The sequence below is a fragment of the Globicephala melas genome, chromosome 4 (assembly GCF_963455315.2).
Source record: "Globicephala melas chromosome 4, mGloMel1.2, whole genome shotgun sequence".
NCBI classification, from domain to species: Eukaryota; Metazoa; Chordata; class Mammalia; order Artiodactyla; family Delphinidae; genus Globicephala; species Globicephala melas.
The window spans coordinates 48095605-48112342 of NC_083317.1; the positions used below are offsets into that span (position 1 = coordinate 48095605).

Consider the following 16738-nt stretch of genomic DNA (forward strand, 5'->3'; position numbering starts at 1 on the left):
GGGAAGCATGTAGTGACTCTTTAGCAACTAAAAAAGAAAATATAATAATAAATAATTAGGATAGAGAATTTTCATTTATTCTGAATGCAAGGCACAGGTGTTACTGAAACGTAGCATCATTCATTAGAATGTCTGTGGCCAAAAAAAAGAATTCTGATTTCTCAAGAACTTGTCAGAAATAGATTATAACAGATGAATGGCAGAGCTGCAGTGATGTATGAGATAGAAGTACACTAGGCAAAGTAAAAAAATGTGTGTGGGGGAGAGGGAGGGGGCGTGGCTAAATGTCAGAGTCTACAGGAGAAAGGGAAAATAAATAGTAGATATCGGTAATTAAATACAATAAATATCAAAAAGCATTCACATCTGAAAATAGCAAAAAACAAAAATTCTCTTGAAACTTTGAGGTTGTAATTCAGGTTTTAATTTCTACAAAGTTGCCTTCTAAAAGTGTGAAAAAGTAAGATTTGGTACCTGTAGCACCTTTTAGCTTTCACAAAGATCAAAGAATGCTGTCTTTTGAATTCTATAAAGAAAAATCAGCATTTTTTAGGTCCTGAGACTGAGGCCAAATAGGTATGGAGCCCCATCAATTAAGCTTCCAATTCACCTGAATATAAAAATATTAAAGTCAGTGTTTATTAAAAGTAAATACATCTTCTGATAAGACTTCCTCTATTTCATAGCCTTAAGGTATTACCGATAAAGGTGCAAAAATGTTCCATAAAAAAAGCTGAGTGGCATGCAAATAACTACACCACTCACCTCAGCACAAAACAAAGAAAACTAAAACCCTCTCATGGATTTGTGGCTAGCAATGAGTACAATTTACTATTCTGTCCACCGTGTCAGAGAAATGCATACAACAAACAGCTGTAATCGGAGGTCTCTCCCTTTTTTTCAGATCGTTAAAAGCTTGAAGAGCCGAACGTCATTACAATCTTAATAATTAACTATGAAGGAAACAATTCTTATTGGATGAGGCAGACAAGTTGGGACATGGTAGATGTCTGGGATTTTTCAAGAAAGTGCTGGATTCTACTTATAAAACAAACCAAAACCAATGTGGGTTTTTACTCATTAGCTTAACCACAAAGGAAAACCAAAGGAAAAGCAGCCTGTATGGAAAGTGAAACAGAAAAACAGGAGAGTGTGAGGAGAGGGCTGAGAAAGGCAATGAATGACTCAAATCAAAAAGCTTTTGGTGGTTTATTTGCTCTCTTGAACCTTGGCAGGAAAAGAAGTATTTAGCAGAGCTATAGTGGTGGTTGCCATAAAATAAATACATTTTAAAAAGGTAAAACCCAAGCAATGGTTTATAGAGAACCAGTCATCACTCTATGTTGCCTCAGGACACTCAAAGTCAACATGAGTTAGCTTAAGTTTAGGCACAGATTCTGAAGTGGTGATACTTGCTGTTAGGGGAAAAGTGTGGCTATTCTTAGGTGATTAGAAGGTAGAAATCAAAGGAATATAAACCCATTAGCTTCCAAATGATTTCCCCCATTTTAAAGGGAAATGTCAAATTAAGAAATCTCTTTGCTCAAATACCTTAGAGTGATAAGAACACACTCTCCCACCTTGATTTGTATTAATGAATTTCCTCTCAGAAACATTTTATTCCCCCAGAAACCACTAAAAGTAATAATATAGCTTATCATGAATAAATGGTAATAAACATTAGGAGACATTTTTTTGATGTTTTCAAATGTTACCTTGTAACAACAGAAATAATTAGATTGGAAAAACATTTACTTAAAGTTGGTGACCCCAAATGGCAGGGGGTGGTGGTGGGATGAATTGGGAGATTAGGATTGACATATATACACTAATATGTATAAAATGGATAACTAATAAGAACCTGCTGTATAAAAAAATAAAATTCAAAAAAAAAAAAAAATAAAAAGTTGGTGACCCAAACATAGAGTAATATTTCTCAAGCTGCTTGGTAATAGGTCCCTATTCAAAATACAGCTTAAATGTAAGAGTTACTACCTTATTCTAAAGTCCTCTGGGCATAATTTTAAAATAAATGTACATGAAATCCTTCTCTCAGATAGCTGACTGTCAGAGTTCTATGATTTAAACTGCTAGGGCTCTTGAGTTTTATTAGCTATGCTTCTTTCTCCTAATAACCTCTCTGAGTTAGAATACTTCATTCCATTTCTCTGACTTGGAGACCTCACCCCTGGTCACAGCATCAACTATACTCCCTGTGCCTAATCCATAATTTCTTTCCCTCTGACACCTACAACACCTGGAAATCTCACTGCCTCTTTAAAAGGAGTCATGAGAATTCTCTCTCTGAGCAGTTATGCTTTTCTTCCTTACCCATGTCTTTGCAAAAAACAAATCATGCCCACTTAAGCAGAAAACCTCTTGCTTTAATAATCCTACCTTGTAAATATACATTAATGAAAAATCCATATTACAGTGAGAAATATATTCTTCCCAGAGCTAAGGGGTTAAAGTTTTGATGAAAATAATGAGTTGTGATGAAGTTCCCCATATATAATCTCATACATCAACATTTCAGACTGTTGTAGAGATTCTGGATAGATGGAAAAAACAATTTGATCATTTAACATGTCCTGCAATCCTTGTGCAGGGAATTGTCTCTGTTTTTAATTACATACACAGAATAATCCCTCCCTGCAAAAAAAGAAGAAAAGAAAAAAACCCCTCTTTTCTTCAGCAAAACATCATTAATGTCTCCTGAGAAGTAAACAGAAGTCAGTGTTCGGAAATCAGACCCAATTTAGAAAGAAGCTATAGAACATTAGGGAAATACAACCATTGCTAGTCATGCAGCCCGAGAACTGAGAAGGCCCCCAACAAGGCAGAGTTCTTAGGGGATGGAAAGACTTCTCCACTTCTCAGCTGAAAGGCTACTGTTTAGTGTGATCTGAATTCCAATCAACTTTGGCACTGGAAACTATTTCACAGTCCTAGACAAGGGAGTCCTCAATCCTTCCCACCACTCTATTTCTGTGCTTTCTCTGTGATGGTCATGAACATAATGAAACACCACACAGCTCAGAGAGATGCTATGATAATATCAGAGGAGTTGGCTATAAACGACATCATTTCATCACACTTTCACTCTTTTCATGGAAAGTTATATCAAATACCAAGATGCAAATCAAAAGTTCTTGCTCCAAAGAGTGGCATAAAATAACTTTTCAACCCTACTTTTGGAATATCAAAATAAAGCTCAGGGTAATTACCAGGTTTGGTGGGTGTCACTTCTGGACTGAGAGGGATTTTAGGTTTCAAAGAAATAAACTGTGTTTTACTGGGAGCTGGAAAAATAAAGAAACAAAATAATCAACAAATCAATAATTAGTCATTTCAGTGTCTAAAACCGCAAAAGGAAAACCTATACCTCAAGTGCTATAAACCCATCATCTTGGATGATTTTGGATTCCATTAAAATAATACTTCACAGAGCACCATTTAATGAAAATACAGTAATAAATTTTCATCTTTTTGAAAAAGCATTTCAAGAGAAATAGCATTGTCACTAGTCACCACAACTACCCAAAGATAGTGATTTTTAACCCATGATTAGAAAACCAAAATCAGTGTAATGACTTTGCACCTTATTTCACATTTCTCAGCCACAGCTAAATCTTTAAGCATCAGAAAAATGTTTTAAAATTAATATTTACTGATAGGTATAATGTTATGATCTACAGCATAAAGAAATTTTTACTAACACCATAACAGAAAGCTGTTTTGCCAAATGAAGTTGAACTTGAGGGCCTTACTTAAAAAAATGGAGAACTGTGTATAAGACGCAGCTTTAAAAACAATGGTTGCATAGAAGATGAGAAATCATCAGTGGTTTAACGGCTCTCCAGGGTACAGGATGATGTCTAAATGCTGAGTTCACATCAACCACCACATGGCCAGCTATCCAAAACCATGAAAGTCATGGAGTTGATGTGCACTACGAGATAATTTAGTACTGCTGAAATGATCCAATTAGAACAGTGATTGAGACATTACAGAAAAGCTGGCATACTGGACTTTCCGTGGTGAAATGAAGTAACATATTTACTAAGGACATATTGTTACCCAGTGTTGTCCGTGTAGGTTCAGGGCTTTTAGAAATTTTAGATGTAATTGTTCCAGGACTTGTGGTTCTTTCTGGTGGTGGAAAGGAAAAAAATATATATTAAAATATTCTAGAGACAATAAAAAAAAAATCCTCCAAAGAGGAACTGAATGACCTTTTTAAAATCCTGTAATATTTAGTCAGTGTTTACAAAGTATGCAGTGAGTAAAAGTTTGGGGAAAGAATTTTAAAATTTAGTCATAATAGTATAGCTATAAAAAAATTGTAATAAGCAATGGAATATCAAAGCCTGGTTTGTTGAGCATGATTCTGAGTGTACTCTTTGACAATGAAGAGTATCACATCCAGGTTGATAAACTACCTTTACCTCAAACTCTGTGCCATAATATATGTTGTTCCCCTCTCCTTTTCCTCTAAATCCTACACACATTCTGAGGCTTACATCCTCAACTCTTACTTTCTTTTTCTGAGCTTCCACACAGTATTATAGCTTCACAAGCAGGTTGTATAATCTTACATTGCTCTCATTGTTCATGATATAATCTTAAAAAAAAAAAATACAAGCAATTGGAAAGCCAGAGTCATGTCCTCTGCATCTCAGCCATCGCCCTAGTGCAAAACTGAAAACATAGTAGTAGGCAACGAAAACAGGAACTGTCTGCCTAATAACACTTAAACTCAGATGCATGCCAGGAAAATAAATTACAGTATATATCACTGTGACAGCAGGAATTGTTTCTATGTTTATACCAAAATTTGCATGCAAGAACATCATTCACTAAAATTGATCTAACAAGAAACAGCAGCATATTACTTAGAAATGTGGAGGTAAATACGAAAGAAACATGCTAAAGAACTGGAGAATGGGTCTCAAGCGTAGAATAGGGTAGGGCAGTGGACTCCTCTTGTTCAATCTAGGCCTTGTAGTACTTTAAAAAAAAATCTTTATGTATTACTTTGATTAAAGAAGAGTATTTCCCAGAAAAAAAGAACATCATTCACATAATTTTCAATAAGATCTTATTGAAAATGTTTGATCCTTGTTATTTTATATTACTTATTCATCTTCAGTCAATTCCAAATTTTACAGAGAATGTTTAATCTATAGAATCGTTTCTTTTTGTAAGTAGATGGACATTATCTATTTGGAATTAAATATCCTGAAAGGTTAAAGAGACAGTTATTTACCAGGTTTAGTTCTTGGTGTTTTGGGCCTGAAGCGTCGTTTAGGTGTAGAAGGGACAGATGTAGTTTGCAGGGGAGCTGAAAGAAGATTTAATATAGCTTTGATAAATGGTATTTCCCAGGGGTCAGTCAGGTTGTAACTGTAAACTTGTAAACTTCCTGAGGGCAAGAACTGCTTTTTATTTCTTTGTATCCCTAGAATGCCCAGCACTGTGTTTTATACACAGTAGGTGCTCAATAAGTGTTGATTGAGTCAAAAGAAATTAAATTCTATATGAGAATTGAAGGTACATTGTTCACTTAACTGTACTGGAAAGGGAGGACCCTTGTGGGATTTAAGAACACAAGGTACAGTTAAGAACTCAAAAGGTGATTTACTGAACAGCACGGGAGAAGCATAAATATTTGAGATTTAGAGAATGGAAGGTTCAGAACTTCTTTAATTCTATATCTCACTACTAACCTCACCAGGAGTTAATGAACTTCATTATTCCAATAATTTTCTATTATAGAGTATATGTGTTTTACTCTTTTATTCATCTTTCTTTATCATATCCAGGATTGCAGAGCCTACTTGATGCTCCTTATACTTAGGCTACTTGGAGAAAAACAGTCTGACCAAGTGGTATCTAAATATGCTAACTGAAGGGAATGTATTTTAAAATAATTATTATCTATAATTTTGCTGTTATTTTCCAGTGGCAAATTTGAAAGAAGTATAGGGAATAACAAGAAGAAAGGGAATAATACTTCAAAATAATGTATGCAAAGACTAAATTTTTATGTCATACACCTGCAACTAATATAATGTTATATATTAATTTTACCTCAATTAAAAAAATACAGAGACACCAAGATTATGAAAATTCTTCAAGGATTATCACAAGGCTAAGTAGGACAGATACCCCAGTTCTTTGAAGAATTTCATGGTAGAGAATGAAGGGAAATGTTTACTACTGAAAATATTCTGAAAAGGCCAACACATGACTGATTCTTTTTGTCACTTTATCCATTCTTTCAAAGTACACAACTATACGAATGTCATTAGTTACCAGGTGTTGTAGGTTGCATTTCAGGACTGGTAAAGATTTCCAGTTTTTGAGGAACGAATGGTGTTTCACTCGGAGCTGAAAACACAAACACCCCATCCCACCAAATAATTCCAGTTAAAATGAGGTATCTTAAGAGTTTCAGCATGCTTTTAGATGGTGTTACAAAGCACATGCTACAAGGACATGATGAAGGATGAAAAATGCATGAATGTTGTCTTGAAAGCTGGTGGATGAAATGATAATTTAAAGTGGAGAAAAGGTCAGAATGAGAGTGTTCAGTAGCTGACTCGAGGCAGACTCAATGCATGGAAGAGAGGTGATACAGGCCACAAACACACGAGATGGGAGGGTATGGATGATGAAGATGTCCATGCAGTTTTCAAAGCTTTTCATTCCTTTAAGGATGGAAAAAATATCATCTATTACGGTTTAAAAAGAAAAAAGAGAGAGAGAGCCCAAAATGGAACATAAGATGCCTGCATTACAGGAAAAAATATATATTATATTCAGAAATAGGAAAGAAATAAATGATTAGATGTGATGGAATTAAATGGTCATTTGGAAGAAAGGCATTTACATGGATTTTCTTTCGATGGAAAACAAAGCACAATTTTTCTGTTAAAAACATTACCCAGTGTTGCCCTTGGCTGTTCAAGAGTTCTAGAAGTTTTAGATGGGACAGAATCCAGAAATGGATCGCTTGTTGCTGTTGGAATAAATGTCAACATTTTTAAAAGCAGTAGAAGGCCCCAGGAATAAAATACAAATTCCAGAGTAATAAATTATGCCTCAAATGGGGAAAAATATCAAGAACACTTGAGAGATTGCTGACCAACATTTGAAAACTAGTGATTCATTAGGAGTTGAAGATGACCTCATTTTTAAAAACATGCAAACTTCAAATGTTAAACCATGATAAAACAATGTTTCATATATTGAACTGTTTTCAACTGGTTTTTCTGGTTCCTTCCCTCTGTTTCTTAAACTGCTAGCTGAATCTACTCTTAGCATTCTATTTCATTTCTTAACATTTTCTGCTACTATTTAAAATTATTTGCCTTTATTTATCATGGCACCAATAGAGCTAAGATAAGGCTACACACACACACACACAAATACCAGACATATGTCTTTGTGTGGCAGAGACCAGTATTATATACTTTGAATCTCCTGCAGTACCTAGTTTAGTAAGTGCTCAATAAATACTTGCTAGAAGGAACTATTGGACTGAATTAAACTCACCGTAGATGGATCAGTAAGTGAATGCCAAACATTAGACCCAACTGAACTTCTATAGACAAATGAGCGACATGATTGTTCGAGAGACGGATTTCTCACCTTGGCACTATTGCCCTTTAGGGCTGGATGACTCTGGTGTGGGAGCTGTCCTGTGCATTGCAGGGTGTTTAGCAGCATCCCTGGCCTCTACCAACTAGATGTCAGTAAGACCTTCCCCAGATACCAAAAGTATATCTAGCCATGGCCGAATGTTTCCTCAGGAGGAAGGGAGCAAAATCACCCCCACTGGAGAACCACTACACCAGGGAAAACTAAGAATCTAAAAGCTTTTTAGAATGACTCTGAACAACAGAGAGATAGGCCATTATTCTACTGTGCCTCAGTGGCAACCTAATCTATCTGCATCTCCCACATGTGGCAGAGTTTATTTACTGATGGATGTGAAGAAATAATCATTCAGTGGGAGAGGTGGGTAGAATTCATCTCCCTGACACAGATTGCCATGTCTCTCCTGTGGAGCTCTAGAGAGCGCACTTTTTCATTTGGCAAAAATGAAAGGGAGAACTAGGTGCAGTATTGTCAGAATACCTGGCATCCAAAAACAAGAATTGAGAGGCTGGGTGTACCTGTGTGGGGCTCTGATATTTCAGGCTCATCTGATGTTGTAGGGCTTGAGAAAACATCATAAGTGGCTTTTAAAAGAAAAGGTAAAACAAAAAAGAAGATGTTAATTTTAATTTTAAAAGATTTCATGACATATTTTCATGCTGGCTGAAAGAGGACATTTTCATGTAGGTGTTAGTGAGCTTTGGCTGTGGGCTACTGGTCATGTCAGCAACGTGTAAGCAATCACTAAAAGACTTGCCTCTAGTCCTTCTTGCCGTGAACTAAAGGCTTTTATGCAGTGAGCCCTGACACTGACCCCTAGGGTGATGTGAGCATAGTGCTATTTACAAGGAAGTAGTGCCAGCTGTAAATCAAATAGCTTCAGAATACAAACATAAATGAAATCAGATGGCAATTTGAGAATTCCAAAGAAGGAAACAGCAGTCACACTGAGGTATTTGCACAGAGACTACAGCTTAGTCTTTGTACTTAGTAAAAGTCACCATCATGATGTCTGGATAGTACTTTACAGTTTGCACAGCACTTTGCAGGTTGTACAGCACTTTATAGTTTGCACAGCGTTTTCTCATATATCAACTTATTTAACTCTCTTAACATCCCTGAGAAATAGGTGAGGTAGACATTAGCCCCATGTTATGGACAATGGGGTAGTTTCTCCATTTTCTAGATGATAAAATTGAGATTCACTGGGCAGAGGACATTTGCTAGTGGTCACGCACTGGGACTGTCAAATTCGACGTATTTCCCATTCCATTAGCAGGGCCAGGAATGGCAGAGTTAAGACCAGCACCTTCCTCTTGTCCCATCCTTCCTGCCATTTTACCTAGAGGCAGCTTTCTACATTCCTCCATGGAGCCAAAAGCCCATCTATAATCTAGGTGGGTTTAAAGTTTTATATTCTACATAAAGAAAAGTAGGGTGACCTTAAACAATACAGCTTGATTTTAATGTAGGGATAATTTTCACGTTCACTTAAGAGTTGAATTTGCAAGCAAAAACAGCATCAAAATTAGAAAGTTCCCATTTCTGTACAAAGAGCCGTCACCATGGTAATGAGAGGTATAGAGGAAGCATGAACTGTCAGGAGGCAGGAGGCAGGTGTCACTTCCCTTGCCCATTGAAAACGGCTGTACAGAAATAAACTATAAAGGCAGGAGCTCATGGGAAAATTTACACATTGGGGCTACTTGTAATTTAGTGACAGTGTAATGATACTGAACCATTGCTAGTTGAAGCTGTAGGGAAGCTAAGATCAGAGCCTGCGACACAGTCTGATATGCAGAGAGGGTAATTATATTGCACTGCATACAAAAGAGGCAGGAAATATATTTCAGTTTGTGAAGGTGAATCTACTGCTTTGCAAAATCTTCAAAAAAAGAAAGAATATTATGAGTTAAAATATGCAGATATCCCAAGAGTAAATTTATTACCTTGCAATGTAAAGCTTTCTTTAGTCTAGCTACAGTTTTAAAGGGTCAGATAAGAATGACTCATCTTTCAAAGGACAAAAATGTTGGCAGCTGCTGATCTTAGGTTCACTTTAAGCCAATTTCAAATCATGGATCCAGCAAAGTCAGCTCGCTCTAACTACGAGACAAATCAGGAAAACTTTACCAACTTGTATTTAAACCCCTTGTACTAGGTAAGAAATTGTGAATTAATAGCTGACTTATTTATATTTTATACTGTTGCTTTTGAAAAACACCATACTGTCTATATGTTATCCTAACTCCCACATTTCCCGTCCATCTAGTGACACTGGACCAACTTTCTTATATTCTTGTACTCTATTCCAAGAGATGATATTTATTCACCCTCTTTCTACTTCTTTTCCATATTAACAAGGACCTTCCATCCTGGAGGTTCCAAGCCAGGCCTCCATCTTCCCTCAAGTTATTCCCAGAAGACACTGTACTGGAGAAAGAAGCCCTCCTTCCATCATCCTCTGGCAATTGTGACTCACATCTGAAAGTTCCCAACTGTCAGGGACCTCTTACTTGCAAACATTTTCTCAAATATAATTAAGATTAAAATCACATGTTTGCCAGCAGGTTTGGTCCCTGATATTTTTATTTCTGGAGTTTCTGATAGCTGAGTGCTAAAAACACACAAACACCACTCACTGGAAGTTTTATGTTGTTTGGGCAGCTCTGAGAAGCACACTACTACCTCATTTCATGGGTTGAACAAGAGTTTTTGACTCTGAAGTAATGGATGTCAGAGGATAAGACAGGGTGGAAATTAGAGTTCTCCAAAAATCAACCACTCTTGACTTCTTTACAAAACTCTTGATACAAACAGATGGAAAGATATACCATGTTCTTGGATTGGAAGAATCAATATTGTGAAAATGATTCTACTACCCAAAGCAATCTACAGATTCAATGCAATCCCTATCAAACTACCAATGGCATTTTCCACAGAATTAGAACAAAAAAATTCACAATCTGTATGGAAACACAAAAGACCCCAAACAGCCAAAGCAGTCTTGAGGGAAAAAAATGGAGCTGAAGGAATCAGGCTCCTAAACTTCAGACTATACTACAAAGCTACAGTAATCAAGACAGTATGGTACTGGCACAAAAACAGAAAGATAGATCAATGGAACAGGATAGAAAGCCCAGAGATAAACCCATGCACCTATGGTCAACTAATCTATGACAAATGAGGCAAGGATATACAATGGAGAAAAGACAGTCTCTTCAATAAGTGGTGCTGGGAGAACTGGACAGCTACATGTAAAAGAATGAAATTAGAACACTCCTTAACACCATACACAAAAATAAACTCAAAATGGATTAGAGGCCTAAATGTAAGACCAGACACTATAAAACTCTTAGAGGAAAACATAGGAAGAACACTCTTTGACATAAATCACAGCAAGATCTTTTTTGATCCACCTCCTAGAGCAAGGGAAATAAAAACAAAAATAAACAAATGGGACCTAATGAAACTTAAAAGCTTTTTCACAGCAAAGGGAACTACAAACAAGATGAAAAGACAACCCTCAGAATGGGAGAAAATATTTGCAAACGAATCAAGAGACAAAGGATTAATCTCCAAAATATATAAACAGCTCATGCAGCTCAATATTAAAAAAACAAATAACCCAATCCAAAAATGGGCAGAAGACCTAAATAGACATTTCTCCAAAGAGGACATACAGATGGCCAAGAAGCACATGAAAAGCTGCTCAATGTCACTAATTGCTAGAGAAATGCAAGTCAAAACTACAATGAGGTATCACCCCACACCAGCTAGAATGGGCATCATCAGAAAATCTACAAACAACAAATGCTGGAGAGGGTGTGGAGAAAAGGGAACCCTCTTGCACTGTTAGTGGGAATGTAAATTGATACAGCCACTATGGAGAACAGTATGGAGGTTTCTTAAAAAACTAAAAATAGAATTACCATATGACCCAGCAATCCCACTACTGGACTTATACCCAGAGAAAACCATAATTCAAAAAGACACATGCACCCCAATGTTCATTGCAGCTCTATTTACAATAGCAAGGACATGGAAGCAACCTAAATGCCCATCGACAGATGAATGGATGAAAAAGATGTGGTACATATATACAATGGAATATTACTCAGCCATAAAAAGGAATGAAATTGGGTCATTTGTAGAGACGTGGATGGACCTAGACTGTCATACAGAGTGAAGTAAGTTGGAAAGAGAAAAACAAATATCGTATATTAACGCATATATGTGGAACCTAGAAAAATGGTACAGATGAACCAGTTTGCAGGGCAGAAATTGAGACACAGATGCAGAGAACAAATGTATGGACACCAAGGGGAGAAACTGGTGGGGGGAGGTGTGGTGGTGTGATGAATTGGGAGATTGGTATTGACATATATACACCAATATGTATAAAATGGATAACTAATAAGAAACTGCTGTATAAAAAAATAAAATTTAAGAAAAACCCCAAAAAACAAAAACCCCCACAAAACTCTTGTAAATATACTTCTTTCTATACCAGAATGAAACACAGGAAATGCTTAGGTATCCCTGGTTTTTAAAGGGCTTCTCCAGCTATAAAATTGATAAATAGCTAAGAGGGGTAAACCCTTCTATTTTTTAGACTCTACATGCCATCATGCATTATTGTTTAGAGGCAAACATCTTCTGTCACCCATGTTTACTTTAGTGGGTGACATTCTCCAGCCATTTGTCATTAAGCACTCTTTCTAATCTTGCATTCACAGAATATAAATGGGACTAAAATTTGTAGGAGAAGTCTAATGCTAGTAAAATAGGCAGTTCAATTCAAAGGCTATAAAAAGCAATTTTAGTTTCTTTCAAAAAACAGTAATGGCTTATAATCACGATAACTAAATTTTATTTTTATATTTTTCAGAGAAAAAAATAATATGAAATAAGCCACACTACAATTTTCTCATTTGCTTATAACTTCCTAAAACTACATTGCTAAATTATGTTTTGTTGGCTGTACATTTTATTTTTACTTTTAAAAAACTGATTAGATGCAAATTCCATAATAAAAATACTTTGATATTGCTCTGGAAACATATGATGGCACACAGACAAGGCCTTTACAATGATCAAGAATTCATCAATTTATCTTATTCAAATTCCATGAATATTAATAACTATGTGAAAGACTTTTTTGTTGGACTGTTTCTAAATTTATTATTTTTTTATTGAAGTTAGTTTCTGCTTTATAACAAAGTGAATCAGCTATACATATACATATATTCCCACATCTCCTCTCTCTTGCATCTCCCTCCCACTCTCCCTTATAGTTTATTACAAGATATTGAATATAGTTCCCTGTGCTATACAGTAGGATCTTGTTGTTTAACTCTTTTTTTTTTTTTTTTTTTTTTTTTTGCTGTACGCGGGCCTCTCACTGTTGTGGCCTCTCCCGTTGCAGAGCACAGGCTCCGGACGCGCAGGCTCAGTGGCCATGGCTCACGGGCCCAGCCGCTCCACGGCATGTGGGACCTTCCTGGACCAGGGCACGAACCCGTGTCCCCTGCATCGGCAGGCGGACTCTCAACCACTGTGCCACCAGGGAAGTCCCTAACTCTTTTATATATAGTAGTTTATATCTGCTAATCCCAAACTCCTAATTTATCCCTCCTCACCCCCTTTCTCCTTTGTTAACCATAAGTTTGTTTTCTATGTCTGTGAGTCCGTTTCTGTTTTGTAAATAAATTCATTTGTATCATTTTCTAGAGTCCATATATAAGTAGTATCGTATGATATTTGTCTTTCCCTGTCTGACTTACTTCACTTAGTATGATAATCTCTAGGTTCATCTATGTTGCTACAAATGGCATTATTCCATCTTTTTTTTTTTACGGTGAATAATATTCCACTGCATATGTATAAAGACTCCTTTTTAAATTCTTAGATGAAAGACCTCGTGACCTCATTAGGATAGAAACTGTGCCTGTCATGCTCTTTATGGTCTTCAAGGTTTACCCCAGAGCCTTGTACATGGGAAGACTCAGTGGAATTAATAATCGGCTAGATTTCCGTTACAATGAACAAATAACAATGAGTTTGACAGTTGGGTAGTTTATGCTCTTAGTAAGGATAGATGAGAATAAATGAACAGATCCTTTAATTATTTTATAACACACATATGCGTGCACACAAATCTCTCCCTCTACTACACAATTACCTGCCATATGCTTGCGTGGCCATACCCTGCCATGGAAATAGAATCCTAAACACACATATAAAGACACAAGGGGAAAATACAACAGGACCATCAATAAGTAGCTGGATGAGAAAAGCAGTTATAAACACCACACACAGAGTTCTCAGTACCATTTAAATAAGTACATAAAGCTCTCTTCATATCATGGAAAAATAAAATACCTTTCCGGTTGGCCTTGAAATTTGTGAATATATTGCCTGCAAGAAAATGCTCATGAAGCAAAACCAAAGGCTGCAGCTGTAAATCTCTAAGAGGCCACTGCAAATCCGCAAACCATCTGTATACTTAAATTCTATTTTCCTGATCTCAAAGCATCCACGCCACCATTTATTCCTATTTTTTCTCCTCTCTAGGGCTTAATTCAGTCTGGTGGGCCAGATCTATGCTAATCAACACCTCATAGGAAGACAATAAGGTCCAAATGCAGAGTTCAACCTCTTTTCAACCACTGTGAGCAAACCACTTGTGGCCGAAACTTTCCAACCAGTATACCACTCCTCAGGCATGCTGATCACTTCAGCTTTCAAGGCTTTAAATAATTTATAGAGCTTAAGTGCATATAGCAATTTACTAAAGTTCTACAAAGCACTGAAAGAATGAAACACTGAAAATAATTAGTAATGAACTCCTAAAGGGAGCTCCCAAAGTGGATTCTAATGAAAAGACTGAGGCAGGCCATCCTCAGTTCTGTCAAGGGAAGTCTCTAAAGATAACTGTTTATTGCTCAAGGGGAAATAATTATGCCAGAAGGAACTGTCATCTTAGTAATAAGTTACTGTACAATTAGAGAGAAAAGTCAGTTTGTCTGGGCATGCTAGGGGAAGAACAGGCTGGAGAGTTTTCTAAGGATGCAAATAAGCACACTGTATCATCTAGGGTTATATGAAGAAACCATTTTTTTTTATTTGATTAAGGTTCAAATCCCTCCTGGTACTAAATGATGGTCTTTTAAGGGGATGACCAAGTAAATTAAGGACGCTTAACACTGGTAGCATTAGCAAGCCAGAAACAGAACATTGATTTCTATCCTCCTTCTCCAACCATGTTCTACTGGCTACCTTCCAGTAGAACATAAGACCAATTCTATTGCATCACCAGAAAGATGGACTTTTCTGAATGATTGTTATAAGCACTTAAGTATTTCTAAAATATGGCCAACTTTCTTTTAATTTAGAATTTATAAATAAGTTTACATTCTGGCATATAGTTAAAGAGCATATTTTTATAATTTCCTTTCTGTCCTTTAAGAAAAGGTGGATTTGCTAAGGAAAGCAAAATCAGTCAATCCCACTTGAACATACTTTAGAGAAGGTTTAAACGAAATACAATTCCAAATAATGAGATCACAAAATGCAGCCCTAATGAAGGATTGGGGCCAATAGACTAAATGTAGGGAAGAGTATGTTTGATGACTGCACTTCTCAGATTTCCTAGGACACCCCAAATTCCAAATACTCCATCCCACTCTTGCCATCAACTACTGAAATGATTTCAATATTCGACATGCAAGTTAGAATTTCCATATAACTTTTTATTGACAAAAGTAATACAGAAATCTTTTTAAGAGCATGCATTCTGATTATTTGATACAGAGTATGAAGTAAATGTGGAAAACAAATCCAGTAAACGTTGAAGGAAAATGAGTTTTACAAAAGGTACTGATAAACCACGTTTAATGGTTGATAAAGAAACAAGCAGCCCCTGGCATCCAGGTGCTGGTCAGGCACTCGCAGCTAGGCTGTTGTGTTCACCTACGGAACATCGACAATTGAAAAGAACATCAACATCAGACAAGTTCACTTGGTGACAAAGATGGACCAAGACAAAAACAAGACCATTCTGTAACTGTGTGGGACACAAACGCATGAACACAAAAATTACTGTCCTCATATTCTGGCTAATATCTTTACCAGTCACAGCTTTAGTCTCACTCTTCTTTTCTTGCCTTCTAGTTAAGAATTCTTAAGATATTCTGTCACAAATTATTCCTATTTTCAGACAGCATCCAATTCAGAGCAAAGTTTCACTTCCTTAAACACTCCCCAGGATCACCTAACACAAGACTAAATCCCATAACATCCTCTTACTAACAGATCCACAGTTCCTCATGGTCTGCATTCTCCATTGTTACAAAAAGTAAATAAACCTAACTCTGTTCAAATACAGGTGTGTTCCTGGTGGTCTTTGGCTGAAGGTAATTGACATAGTAAATACAGATGCATTGCATGCCAAGAGAGAAAACAAAATATGTTCATTTCGCTATAATGATGTCATCAATACCAGCTGAAATATATCATTTCTTCAAAAGATGTAACAACTAAAAATGAGACCAATGATTTTATGGACTGGCATTCAAGTACTATCTCTGCCTCTCTCTCTCCTTAATTCTCAAATAATTGCATTAGGAAGCCATGTGAGTAACTGGAAAATACAATGATCATATATGTTGAAACTAAATAGGAAACAGAAACTTAGTGCCTGTGTAAGTTCACACAAAGTCAATTGAGAACCAAAGGGTGAAATGAATAAAAGCGTTGTGTGAATATACCAACTCTTTAAATCACAAGTAACACATTTGATGAATTTTAATTTGAAATTTAACACGTTAGGAAGATGCCACAGAATATTTATACAAGAGGTAGATGGGAGTGTTAAAAATATTAGCAGAAACAAGAAATACTTAATCGCCCACTTTAAGAAACCAATTTTACATTGATTTCAGGCCTCCTGTCCTGTAACTGACCACATTCGATGCTTCTTATCTGTACCATGTGAAGTATTACAGACTACAGTGTTAAGGCAGTGCTTCTTAAACTTTAATACTCACACAAATCACCTGGAGATCTTGTT

At 36.4% G+C, this 16738-nt stretch overlaps 1 protein-coding gene across 18 annotated transcripts in view; it reads right to left on the minus strand.

The window, feature by feature from the left end:
• ABI3BP (ABI family member 3 binding protein) overlaps positions 1 to 16738 on the minus strand; it is a 262547-nt gene that overhangs the window by 105098 nt on the left and 140711 nt on the right. For 14 of the 18 annotated variants that reach the window (XM_060297984.1, XM_060297987.1, XM_060297994.1 and 11 more), the window contains 6 exons: positions 8184 to 8249; positions 6950 to 7024; positions 6319 to 6393; positions 5270 to 5344; positions 4081 to 4152; positions 3228 to 3302 (listed from right to left, as the gene is read on the minus strand). The exons of 2 other annotated variants lie outside the window; for them this stretch is intronic. In XM_060297984.1, coding sequence (XP_060153967.1) covers positions 3228 to 3302; positions 4081 to 4152; positions 5270 to 5344; positions 6319 to 6393; positions 6950 to 7024; positions 8184 to 8249 — 438 coding nt within the window. The remainder of the gene's footprint in view (positions 1 to 3227; positions 3303 to 4080; positions 4153 to 5269; positions 5345 to 6318; positions 6394 to 6949; positions 7025 to 8183; positions 8250 to 16738) is intronic. 2 more of the 18 variants (XM_060297983.1, XM_060297985.1) reach the window with 2 other exon arrangements.